The sequence below is a fragment of the Fusarium musae genome, chromosome 6 (genome assembly GCF_019915245.1).
Source record: "Fusarium musae strain F31 chromosome 6, whole genome shotgun sequence".
Taxonomy (NCBI): Eukaryota; Fungi; Ascomycota; class Sordariomycetes; order Hypocreales; family Nectriaceae; genus Fusarium; species Fusarium musae.
The window spans coordinates 1,812,970-1,826,942 of NC_058392.1; the positions used below are offsets into that span (position 1 = coordinate 1,812,970).

A 13,973-nucleotide genomic window follows, 5' to 3' on the forward strand; every position below is an offset into this window, starting at 1 on the left:
AAGTAAATTCTATTTAATTAATTATAGTTTTATTTACTTATTAAAAGGCTTTTTTAACTTTTAAATAAAACTCTTTTTTATATATTAAATTTTTTATTTTATATAATTAATTTTAATAGAATTTTTTAAGTAATTTTATTATATATAAACTTTAAATATTACTTATAAAAAGTATATTTTTAAGTTTATAAAGATTATATTTATAAGATTAATAATTATTATAATTTAAAGGTTATAATAGGTTTTTAATTTATTAATTTAATAATTTATTATTAAGCTTAAAGTATTAATATATTATTACTTAATATTTAAAAGTAATATCTTATTTTAGTATTAATTTTAAATAGTATTAGAATTAAAGTCTAAGTAATAAAATATTTTATATTTAAATTTAATTAAATTAAGTAATTACTTATTTATTTAACTATTATAGCTAATTATAAATACTTTTTTTATTAGCTTTTATATTTATATTTTAGCTTTTAAAGTTATATTTTAAATAAAGTTTATAATATTATTATTACTAATTTCTTAATTATAGCTAAGTAAAAGTAAAGATTATATATTTAATTAATTAATAATTTAAAGTTATAGGCTATTTAAGTTTAATATCTTAACTATAATTAAAGTTAGTAGTATTAATTTAATATAATTAAAGTAAAGAATTTATAAATAACTTAAACTTAATTAATTTTTTAATAATTTTATAATTATTATAATAAGTATTTTTATTAAGTAATAAATAGATTAAGAAAGGTTAAAGTTATAAAAGAGTTATAAACTCTATTAATTAAGCTTTTTTATAGCTTTTTAGCTAGTTAAGTAATATATTTATTTTAATTAAAGTTATTTAAAATACTATAGCTTAAAAGTAATTTTATTAATTAAGTTTATTAAGATTTTAATCTAGCTAGAGACTTTATAGTTAATATTTTTATAGCTATTATTAAAATATCTAGGTCTTATTTATTAATTATTATTAAGTTAAGGCTATAAAAAAAAATACTTTAAAGCTTTATTTTTATTTTATTTTTAAATAATTTAAAATATATTTCTTTTTTTATTTTATATTTAAAGTTTAATTATTAAAATATTAAGTTTTAGCTTATATTAACTTTTCTTTTACTTTATTTTAATATCTTTTTATACTTTTATATTATATTAATTAAAGTTATATAATTAAATACTTTATTTTAATATCTTTTTTATTTTTTATTTTTTATATTTTAATATATTATATAAATAGCTTTAAATTAATATTTAATTAAAAAACTTATTTAAATATTATAAATACTTATATTATTTTATAATATTATAATATATAAAAGTATAAAAGCTTAAAAAATATAAAAAGTATATAAAATTAAAAAAGTTAAAAAAGCTTATATTATTAAAAAATAAATTAAAATTAATTTTTTTTTTTTTTAATTACTATTAGCCTTATTTAAGGCTATTAAGCTTTTAGCTTTTTATATAATAGCTTAAATAGTAAAGCCCTTATAGTAAGCTAGAATTATAAAAATTAATATTAATTAAGGTTTATCTGCTTTAAATAGTATAATTACTACTTTAACTAAATAGTATAAGTACTGCCCTTTAGTAGCTATATTAACTTTCTTCCTTTACCCCTATCTTTAATTAACCCTTATAATATACTAAGCCTAGTATACCTATTATACTTTTAAAGTATATTTACTAATCTATTAGTTATAGTTACTAATATTAATTATAGCCACTAGCAGGATACCTATATATAAGAGCCTAAAGCCTAATTAAAGCTATTATATAATTAACTATAACCTTATTACTATAATTAAATTAGTATTAAGCTAGGCTAATAGTAAAGATTACTATAAGCTCTATATAATAGCTATAATTATTAAAAAGAACTTCTTATTTAAAAGCCTATTTAGTTTAATTAAAATAGCTATTTTTAACTATACTTTAATTAATTTAATTAGTTATATAAATCTAGCTTACCTAGGTTATTTTATTTATTTAATTTAACTAGTTAAAAAGCTAGCTAAATTAAATAAGCTAGAAAGGGCTATAAAAGAAGGCCTACCTCTTAATATAAAAGAAGTAGCTTTCCTTACTATATTAATAGGTTTAGCCTTATATAAAGAGTAGCTTAAGAATATAATTATTAAGGCTAATTATCTATACTATATCCTCTTAATTATATAAAATTAAAAGTAAAGGCAGGGTAATAGCAGGGTTCTAAGACTAAAAGTTTAAAGGAATAAGGTTAACTTTTAGGTAGGTTAGTTAGTAGAAGTTAAATTAACCTAAAGTTAATAATAACTCTATTAATTAAATATATATACCTAAGTATATAACTAACTGCCCTTATATCTAAATAGATAAAGTAAAATTAATAATAAAACAGTAGTTAAACTAGGGAAAATTAATTATATTATTATTAAAAAGAAAGCTAAAGCTAATTATATTACTTATAAAAAAAAGCTTAAAGCTAAGTTTATTATTATTTAAAAGAAAAAGGCTAAAGTAAATTATATTATTATTTAAAAAAAAAAAAGCTAAAGTAAATTATATTACTATTAAAGAGCTTAAAATAAAATAAACTAAAATATAATAATATTATAATAAACTTATAGCTATAATTATTAAAGTTAAGAAAAAAAAAATAAAAAGCTTAAAAAGGATTATATTAAAAAAAAAAGTAATTTAAATATTAACTATATATCTTTTAATATAATAAAAATATAAACTATAAAGCTATAAAAAAAGCTTTATAATATAACTTTAGTAATTATATTTTTAAGTATTTAATTAAAGAAGTTAATAAAATTCTTACTTTTACCTTTAATTATAAAGCTAAATACCTTTTTATAAACTTATAATTAATTATTTAAGTATATATAAATATATTAAAAAAGTATTTTTATAAAAGCCTTAAGTATATTAAATTTAATAATAATAAAGTAAGTTATTTAATTACTTTTTATTTTATATTATATTATACTAACTTATATAATTACTTAAAAAGCTTAATATACTTTTTTTATATAAAAAGAAAAGTAAAAACCTTAAAGCTAAATATATACTTAACTTCTTATAGTAAAATATTAATATTATATTTTATTATATATATAAAAGTATATTATTTTAATTACTTTTATATATTAAATATCTTAAGTATTTATTAGCTATATTTACCTTTAATTTATATTCCTTATATTACTTTATATTACTTTATAACTTAATTTAATTTATTACTAACTTATTAAGCTAGCTTTAGCTTACTAATATTTATAGTTTTTCTTTTAATACTAAAACCTTTATTTTTTAATTTACTTTTTTACTTTTTTTTTCCCTTTTATTTCCTTTCTTTTATATTATAATAACTTTTAATTCCTATAATATAATATTTATATCTATAATTTAATTACTATAATTATATATTTTAATTTTATAAACTATAGCTAATATTAACTATTATTACTACTTAATATAATATTATTAATAAAGGCTTACTATTACCTTAATAGGCATTAACCTTATTTTAGGTAATTTATTAAGTCTTTTAATATATATATTTAATTTATAATATAGTTATTAAAAGCTTTATTTTTAACTTTATTTCTATTAATACTAAGTAACTATATTTAATAATTAAAGATTATAAAATTAACTTATTATATTATTAATAATTTATTAATATATAATAGGTATTTTTTTATAATTTTATAATACCTTAAGAAAGATTAAAAGATTAATATAATATTAATTACTTTAATTAAGTAATAATAAAAAAAGTATTTAGCTTATTAAAGCTAAAAGAAATATCTTTTTATATTTATAGATTAAGGCTACTTATTTAGTTAAATTATAAAGTTAAAGGCAGTAGTATTATATAATTTTAAGACTTACTTTTAAAGTTATTATATTTTTTTAATATTATATATAATACTTTATATATAATATATTAAAAAATAAGTATTATATTATATTATTTTTATTATAAGACCTTATTAGCTATACTTTATATATTACTATAAAGATATTTTTACTTTTTAATATATTAAATATTAAGCTAGTAATAGTATTTTTATTTATTATTATATTATAAATCTATTTAAAGGCTATATTAATTATCTTTAAAACTATTTAAAAGTAAACTATAGCTATATTAAGTATATATACTTATAGTATTTAATATATCTTTATATTAACTTATTTAATAGCCTATTTTAAGAAATATAAAGCTTAATTTAATACTATTTCTATTTTTAATAATAATAATAGCTTTTTATTTAATAATAAAAAAGACTTTATAAATATATTTAAAGACTTTAATTAAAAGTAATATTTAAAACTCTTTTAATTTTTTTATAAAGTTATTAACTATAAAAAGGAAAAAAAGTTTAAAAGTAAATTTAAAAAAATAAAAAGTAAAAAATAAAGTATTTTAATTTTATATATAATTATTCTTAAGTATTAATTAGCTATATTTACTTTTAATTTATATTTCTTATATTACTTTATATTACTTTATAACTTAATTTAATTTATTATTAACTTACTAAGCTAGCTTTAACTTATTAATATTTATAGTTTTTCCTTTAATACTAAAACTTTTATTTTATAATTTACTTTTTTACTTTTCTTTTTCTTTTTATTTTTTTTTTTTTTACCTTATAATAGCTTTTAATTTTTATAATATAATATTTATATTATTAATTTAATTACTTTAATTATATATTTTAACTCTATAAACTATACTTAATATTAGCTATTATTACTACCTAATCTAATAGCTATAATAAAAGCCTATTACTTTATTAATAAGTCTTAATCTTACTTTAAGTAATTAGCTAAATCTTTTAAAGCCTTTAATTTACTTATAATAGTTAATATAATAAATATATTTTATATATTTAAAAGCCTTATAATATAATTAAAGATTATAAAATTAACTTACTATATTAATATTAATTTATTAATATATAATAAGTCTTTATTTATAATATTTAAATATTAAAAGAAAATATATAAATTAAAGATATTATTAATATTAAAATTATTAATATTAGTTAAATTACTATTTATATAAGTATTAATTACTATAATAAGATAGTTATAGCTATTAATATTAATTATATAATAAATAGTTTCTAGTTTATTTAAAATTAAGCTTTTAAGGTTAAAGCTTTAGTATTAATTACTTTAATTAAGTAATAATAAAAAAAACCTTTAGCTTACTAAAGCTAAAAAAAATATCTTTTTATATTTATAAATTAAAGCTACTTATTTAATTAAATTATAAAGTTAAAAGTAATATTATATAACTTTAAAACTTACTTTTAAAGTTATTATATTTTTTAATATTATATATAATACCTTATATATAATATATTAAAAAATAAGTATTATATTATATTATTTTTATTATAAGACTTTATTAACTATACTTTATATATTATTATAAAGATATTTTATTTTTTTAATATATAATTATTTAAAATAGTATTAACTTCTTTTAGCTATTTATATTTAGTTTTTAAGTTTTTATTTTTATAAAAATATAACTTATAATTTATAACTTATAATTAATATTATAAAGTATATAAAATATTATAAAAAATTATAATATTTAATAATAAAAATTTAATATTTTTATTAACTTATTTTATTATTTAAAAATATCTTTAAAATATAATTATATATTTATATAATATTTTATAGTATTTTATAATATTTTATAATATTTTATAATAAGTAATTATAATATTTATTTTTTAAGTTTTTTTTAAATATTATTAAATATAATTAATATAATATATATATATATAATATTATCTTTTATTAAATTACTATTAATATTACTATTTATTACTTTAATATTAATTATTATTTCTTAAGTATTTATTAGCTATATTTACTTTTAATTTATATTTCTTATATTACTTTATATTACTTTATAACTTAATTTAATTTATTATTAACTTACTAAGCTAGCTTTAACTTATTAATATTTATAGTTTTTCCTTTAATACTAAAACTTTTATTTTCTAATTTACCTTTTTACCCTTTTTTCCCCTTTTACTTTCCTTCCTTTATACTATAATAGCCCTTAATTTCTATAATATAATATTTATATCTATAATTTAATTACTATAACTATATATTTTAACTTTATAAACTATAGCTAATATTAACTATTATTACTACTTAATATAATACTATTAATAAAAGCCTGCTATTACTTTAATAAATATTAACTTTATTTTAGGTAATTTATTAAGTCCTTTAATATATATATTTAATCTATAATATAATTACTAAAGGCTTTATTTTTAGCTCTATTTTTATTAATATTAAGTAATTATATTTAATAACTAAAGATTATAAAATTAACTTATTATATTATTAATAGTTTATTAATATATAGTAAGTATTTTCTTATAATTTTATAATACTTTAAAAAGGATTAAAAAACTAATATAATATTAAGCTTAAGGCTATAGATTTTAATTAAAAAGCTAGATATATAAGTATTAATTACCTTAATTAAATAATTATAGCTATTATTAATATTAATTATATAATATTATATTTTATACTAGTTTTTATAATTTTTAGCTTATTTAAAATTAAGCTTTTAAAGTTAAAGCCTTAATATTAATTACCTTAACTAAGTAATAATAAAGAAAGTATTTAGCTTACTAAAGCTAGAGGAAATATCTTTTTATACTTATAAATTAAGGCTACTTATTTAGTTAAATTATAAGGTTAAAGGCAGTAGTATTATATAATTTTAAGATTTATTTTTAAAGTTATTATATTTTTTTAGTATTATATATAATGCCTTATATATAATATATTAAAAAATAAGTATTATATTATATTATTCTTATTATAAGACTTTATTAACTATACCTTATATATTATTATAAAGATATTTTTACTTTTTAATTAATTATTATTTTATAAAGTAAATATATTTAATTAAATAAATTTTATTTAATTAATTATAGCTTTATTTACTTATTAAAAGGCTTTTTTAACTTTTAAATAAAACTTTTTTTTATATATTAAATTTTTTATTTTATATAATTAACTTTAATAGAATTTTTTAAGTAATTTTATTATATATAAACTTTAAATATTACTTATAAAAAGTATATTTTTAAGTTTATAAAAATTATACTTATAAAATTAATAATTATTATAATTTAAAAGCTATAATAAATCTTTAATTTATTAATTTAATAATCTATTATTAAGCTTAAAGTATTAATATATTATTACTTAATATTTAAAAGTAATATTTTACTTTAGTATTAACTTTAAATAATATTAGAATTAAAGTCTAAGTAATAAAATATTTTATTTTTTTATAGCCTTAACTTAGTAATAATTAATAAATAAGACTTAAATATTTTAATAATAGCTATAAAAATATTAATTATAAAGTCTTTAGCTAAATTAAAATCTTAATAAACTTAATTAATAAAATTACTTTTAAGCTATAGTATTTTAAATAACTTTAATTAAAATAAATATATTACTTAACTAGCTAAAAAGCTATAAAACTTAACTAATAAAGTCTATAACTCCCTTATAACCTTAAACCTTTTTAATCTATTTATTACTTAATAAAAATACTTATTATAATAATTATAAAATTATTAAAAAATTAATTAAGCTTATTTATAAATTCTTTATTTTAATTACTTTATTAAATTAATACTATTAACCTTAATTATAATTAAAATATTAAACTTAAATAGCCTATAACCTTAAACTATTAACTAATTAAATATATAATCTTTACCTTTACCTAGCTATAGCTAAAAGATTAATAATAATAATATTATAAACTTTATTTAAAGTATAACCTTAAAGGCTAAAATATAAATATAAAAGCTAGTAAAAAAAGTATTTATAATTAACTATAATAATTAAATAAATAAATAATTATTTAATTTAATTAAATTTAAATATAAAATATTTTATTACTTAAACCTTAATTTTAATACTATTTAAAGTTAATACTAAAATAAGATATTACTTTTAAGTATTAAGTAATAATATATTAATACTTTAAGTTTAATAATAAATTATTAAATTAATAAATTAAAAACCTATTATAACTTTTAAATTATAATAATTATTAATCTTATAAATATAATCCTTATAAATTTAAAAATATACTTTTTATAAGTAATATTTAAAGTTTATATATAATAAAATTACTTAAAAAATTCTATTAAAGTTAATTATATAAAATAAAAAATTTAATATATAAAAAGAGTTTTATTTAAAAGTTAAAAAAGCCTTTTAGTAAGTAAATAAAGCTATAGTTAATTAAATAGAATTTACTTAATTAAATATATTTACTTTATAAAATAATAATTAATATTAAAGTAATAAATAGTAATATTAATAGTAATTTAATAAAAATAAAATATTTTATATTTAAATCTATTTTTTAATAATTTTATAATTATTATAATAAGTATTTTTATTAAATAATAAATAGATTAAAAAAAGTTAAAATTATAAAAAAGTTATAGATTTTATTAATTAAGCTTTTTTATAGCTTTTTAATTAATTAAGTAATATATTTATCTTAATTAAAGTTACTTAAGATATTATAGCTTAAAAGTAACTTTATTAATTAAATTTATTAAGATTTTAGTTTAGCTAAAGACTTTATAGTTAATACTTTTATAGCTATTATTAAAATATTTAGGTTTTATTTATTAATTATTACTAAGTTAAAGCTATAAAAAAAATAAGTTTTATTATATACTTTAAAGTAAGTATTTTAATTTTTACTTTAGCTTTTACTTATTTAATTACTTACTTATTAAAGTATAAGGTATTACTTTTTTTTAAATTATTTTATATATTAAAGTATAAAAATATAAAGAAAACTAAAACTTTAGCTTTTATAAAAAATATAATATTTATTACTTTAAAGAAATCCTTTAATTATATAGTTTTATAAATAGTATTATTATATATAATAAGTCTATTTAAATATATATTAATAATATAACTATTAATAAGTTTTTATTTTATTAATAAAAACTCTTTATAATAACTTAATATAATAAAATAAACTATTTTATTATAAAATAAAAATATAAAGCTTAATAAAGCTATAATCTTACTTTTAATATTTTTATTTTTAACTTTTTTATTATTAAAAAGATAAAATATCTTTATAGTAATATATAAAATATAGCTAATAAGGTCTTATAATAAGAATAATATAATATAATAGTTATTTTTTAATATATTATATATAAAGTATTATATATAATACTAAAAAATATAATAACTTTAAAAGTAAGTTTTAAAGTTATATAGTATTACCTTTAACCTTATAATCTAATTAAATAAATAGCCTTAATCTATAAATATAAAAAGATATTTTCCTTAACTTTAATAAGCTAAAGGCCTTCTTTATTATTACTTAATTAAAGTAATTAATACTAAAGCTTTAACTTTAAAAGCTTAATTTTAAATAAGCTAGAAACTATAAAAACTATTTAAAGATATTATATTATATAATTAATATTAATAGCTATAACTATTTTATTATAGTAATTAATACTTATATAAATAGTAATTTAATTAATATTAATAATCTTAATATTAATAATATCTTTAATTTATATACTTCCTTTTAATATTTAAATATTATAAATAAAGACTTATTATATATTAATAAATTAATATTAATATAATAAGTTAATCTTATAATTTTTAATTATATTATAAGGCTTTTAAATATATAAAATATATTTATTATATTAACTATTATAAGTAAATTAAAGGCTTTAAAAGACCTAGCTAATTATATAAAGTAGGATTAAGACTTATTAATAAAGTAATAGGCTTTTATTATAGCTATTAGATTAAGTAGTAGTAATAGCTAATATTAAATATAGTTTATAAAATTAAAATATATAGTTAAAGTAATTAAATTAATAGTATAAATATTATATTATAAAAATTAAAGGCTATTATAAAGTAAAAAAAAGAAAATAAAAAGGAAAAAAGAAATAAAAAAGTAAATTATAAAATAAAGGTTTTAATATTAAGGGAAAAACTATAAATATTAATAAGCTAAAGCTAGCTTAATAAGTTAGTAATAGATTAAATTAGATTATAAGGTAATATAAAGTAATATAAGGAATATAAATTAAAAGTAAATATAGCTAATTAATACTTAAGAACTTTTTAATTATATTTTAATATAAAAATACTTAAAATAACTTCTTTAAAATATCTTAAAATAATATAAAATATAGCTTTTAATTTAATAATAATTATACTTTTATAGCTTATTATTATAATATTATATTATTAACTTTTAATAATTATATTAATAGTATTAATATATATAATAAGGATTAGTTATATTTATTTAATTTAAATTATTATTAAACTAGGCCTTAAAAAGCTACTTAAAGTAAAGTTAATAACTTTAATAGCTTTAATAAATTATTATTAATAAAATAGGTAAAAAGTAGCTTTTTTAAAAGCCTTTAATTTTATATAAAGTTTATTATAGCTATATAACAGTTAGGTCTAACTATATTAAACTAAGCCATGCTTGGGTTTATTATTAGCAGATTGCGTAAGGCGTAAACTAAGCTTATTAAAGTGTCACGTCTCTTAATGGTAGACTTAATGCGTATTAGGCTTGATCAATGTAAAGAAGTGTTAATTAATAGCTAGTAAGCTAAGTTCTATCTAATGCTAAGCGAATATGTATATATACTTGGGTGACTCACGGTAAGCCGTGAGTCCATATCGTGAGTTGATTAGCGAGACTCACGATGTGTAATGGGCTGAAGCGTGAGTCGTTTAGTGATTGGCGGAAATAAGTGGGGTACACGTGACGTAAGCGCTTCTACCCGTTAGGTCGTAACAAGCTATAGCTAGTTTTAAGGCAGAATTTAATATAATCTATAATAATAAAAAATAAAAGTAAATATTTTAAAGTTAAATAATATACTATAGGCTTATAAAGGTATATATAAAATAAGGCTATAGCCCTCTTTCTTTAATATTATATTATAGTAATAATATCTAATATAATAATATTATATTACCTAGAAGCTTAATAAGGCTTTTAATGCTATATTAAGGTAGATATAATAAAAAAAATCCCTTAAGATGAATTTTAGCACAGATATCGATTTGGCCTTCCGTAGGCGGGGCGGAACTAGTTCCACTCCCGCTGCAGATCACGCGGCTAAAGGACATCAGTGGAGAGGATTGGCCGCTAGAGATGCTGAAATTGCTGTTGAGTGTCTGCTTTAGCGGGGTAGAGCTAGGGGCAGCTAGGGGCTTGGGAGCAACGTTGTAAAGTTCTGCCTCTAACAAAGTGCTTGGAGTCGACGACGTTAGTCCTGGCCTTTACCAATACAGTAGATAGCCCTGTAGACACTAGAAATTCGCCGTTGACCGTTCTAATTTATCCCCACAGACACGCTATGATTATCTTGGTCAAGGGCCTCGAGTTATGACCAGGTCTGCCTCGCCTTGGGAATGTTTTTGACCAACCAACAAGACCAGCCGGGGCTCTATGAGACTGTGGACCTGCATATGCATCAACCATGTTCTTTTCTGTAGCAGAAGAAAAGAAAAGAAGGGCTCGCAACTTCTTTTTTTCAAGGAAGGCCTTGAACGACTTGGCGGAGTCAAACTGACTCGTAAATGACTGTGCCGCAGAGATCAACAAGACCTCAAGAAGACACTGGATAACTTTACGAGTTGGCTAGGTTGGACAATATGATGCTCATCAACATATCCAAAGTCATGCATCAGGGTTGCCAAGTCTCCCCGGTCCACTATACCCAGCGTCCTGACAAGGTAGCACTCCTCCTACAACACCGTAAATCCTTAAGTGAGCCATGAGATGGTCAATGCCTCTTACACTCGGCCAAAAGGGGGCGTCAGATCCTGCATCTCCATCAGCTAGTTTATGTCAACTTCATAAGTCACATATCATACCTACATATGCCGGCTGGGCCTGCTATCTCCTCATCTCCATCTCTATTCCCCGAAGCTGTCACTCCTGGCCTACATCTGTTGTCTCGATTCTATTAGACAACTCTTGCAAGCTGAAGATTTCCATTGCCAACCAAAATGGCAACACCCTTCCAGACTGAGGCCTGGACGGAATATGGTCTTGGCACACTTGTCTTGTTTTTACGATACTTTGCAAGATGGAAAACAGTTGGCTTCAAGGGATATCAAGGCGATGACTACTTTGCTCTTGCAGCCCTTGTCTTCTGGACGGTATGCTGCTTCACTCTCTTTGCCAAGACATCCTTGCTAACATACATAGTGCGAGTTGGTCATGTTAGAACTCATAGGTAAAAACACCTGCAAATTGTGTTGGTTCACCTCGAAGGATCACTAACCCTACAATAGGCCAATCTGGTACAAACATTGGCCTTACCGACGAGATGGGCGCCAAGATGTCAGCTGCAGAGATAGCTAAGCGCGAGTTTGGATCAAAATGTCTTCTTGCAGGATGGAACTTTTACGTGACTTTGATCTTTACTCTCAAGGGAGTGATGCTCTGCTTGTATAGCCGTATGACGTACGCAGAGCCTCGATCCAACGTTGATATGTGCTAACAGAGTTCCAGGCTTGGTCTCTGGCAGAGAAAGATTGTTATCTGGACACAAGTCGGAACAGTCATTGCTTACATAGCAGTAATGGCTGCCATCTGGGGCCATTGTACGCCTGTTCGCAAGAACTGGCAAGTTTATCCCAATCCTGGTGGTAAGTGTTATCCCGACTGAACCGACCGCCGACTCTAACAGGATTAGACACTTGCACGCTCGCCGTAGCGAATTACCTTACGCTGGTAGTGTTTAATATTGTGTATGTTACTATTGTATAGGCATTCGAACTATGACCTTTGATCTAACTTGCAAACCTAGAACCGATATCGCCATCGTCTCCATACCAGTCCCTCTATTATGGACTGTAAAGCTCACCATCAAGAGGAAACTAATGATTGGCGTTCTCCTCTGTTCTGGCGTTTTTATCATGGTTGCAACACTCTTGAGATGCGTGTTTTCGCTACGGTTAGTCCCCCTTGAGGCATAGTTCTTGGTGATTTGCTAACAACCCAGGGACATCCAAGGCATCAATACATCAACTATTTGGGCAATCCGCGAAACCTTTATCGCTATACTGGCCGTGAACGCCGCGGCGATCAAGCCTTTATTCTCAGCTTCTCGGTGGCTCGTGTCGAGTAAGGGAAGCAGTCGGGACAAGGGAACGAGCAGCTACATCAACAAACACGGCCACCCACTCGGGACAATCGGTGGATCAGGCATCTCTGGAGGCATTTCTGCGAACCGACATCAAAAATACATGACACAACTCGACGAAAACTCGAGCGAGGAACATATTGTTGGGAAGCCAGAGTTTGTGGGATACAGCAAGCCCGAAGTCAGGGCTGGCAGCACAACAAGTGGACAGAGTGATAACCAAGAAGGCATTATGGTTACTAGGACCTACGAAGTTACTCCTGGAAAGTCTACATTGGATGTTTAGGGTGTTCGTATTATGGAGTTACAGGAAAAAGGCAGTACCTAGTATCAAGGAAGTGTGAGAAGCACATGCAATTAATGTAATATACCAAGATATCCATCCGTTCAGCACTCAACAGCTGTTTCAACACATGTCAAAATCTAATCAGAGGTTCGCCTTGAAATTCCTAAATTACGGTGCAGAGCTTTGCCTGCCGCGAAATTGCTCATATCTTCAGCTTCAGGTACCCAAGCTACAGTACCAAGCTAGCGGGACCAACGAACTATTCCAACAACGTCAGCTCCAGAAACTGGCCGTGCTGAAATCCGAATCTACAGGTGGCGTTGCTCTGTTTCGGTAGCTGGACTACCGGTAAACTAAGGAATTAGCGCTGCCTAAGCACGGTCTTTGAGGTTGTATTAGTCGTATCC

General features: G+C 20.1%; 1 protein-coding gene across 1 annotated transcript; it reads left to right on the plus strand.

Moving 5' to 3' along the window:
• Positions 1-12,138: 12,138 nt before the first annotated feature.
• J7337_008423 (uncharacterized protein) lies at positions 12,139-13,566 on the plus strand (the record flags this gene model as incomplete). The annotated part of the gene is made up of 7 exons (XM_044826042.1): positions 12,139-12,291; positions 12,341-12,368; positions 12,427-12,598; positions 12,647-12,783; positions 12,831-12,885; positions 12,945-13,091; positions 13,140-13,566. 7 exons carry the CDS (start codon positions 12,139-12,141, stop codon positions 13,564-13,566), a joined length of 1,119 nt encoding a protein of 372 aa, XP_044678959.1.
• Between the last annotated feature and the right edge of the window lie 407 nt (positions 13,567-13,973).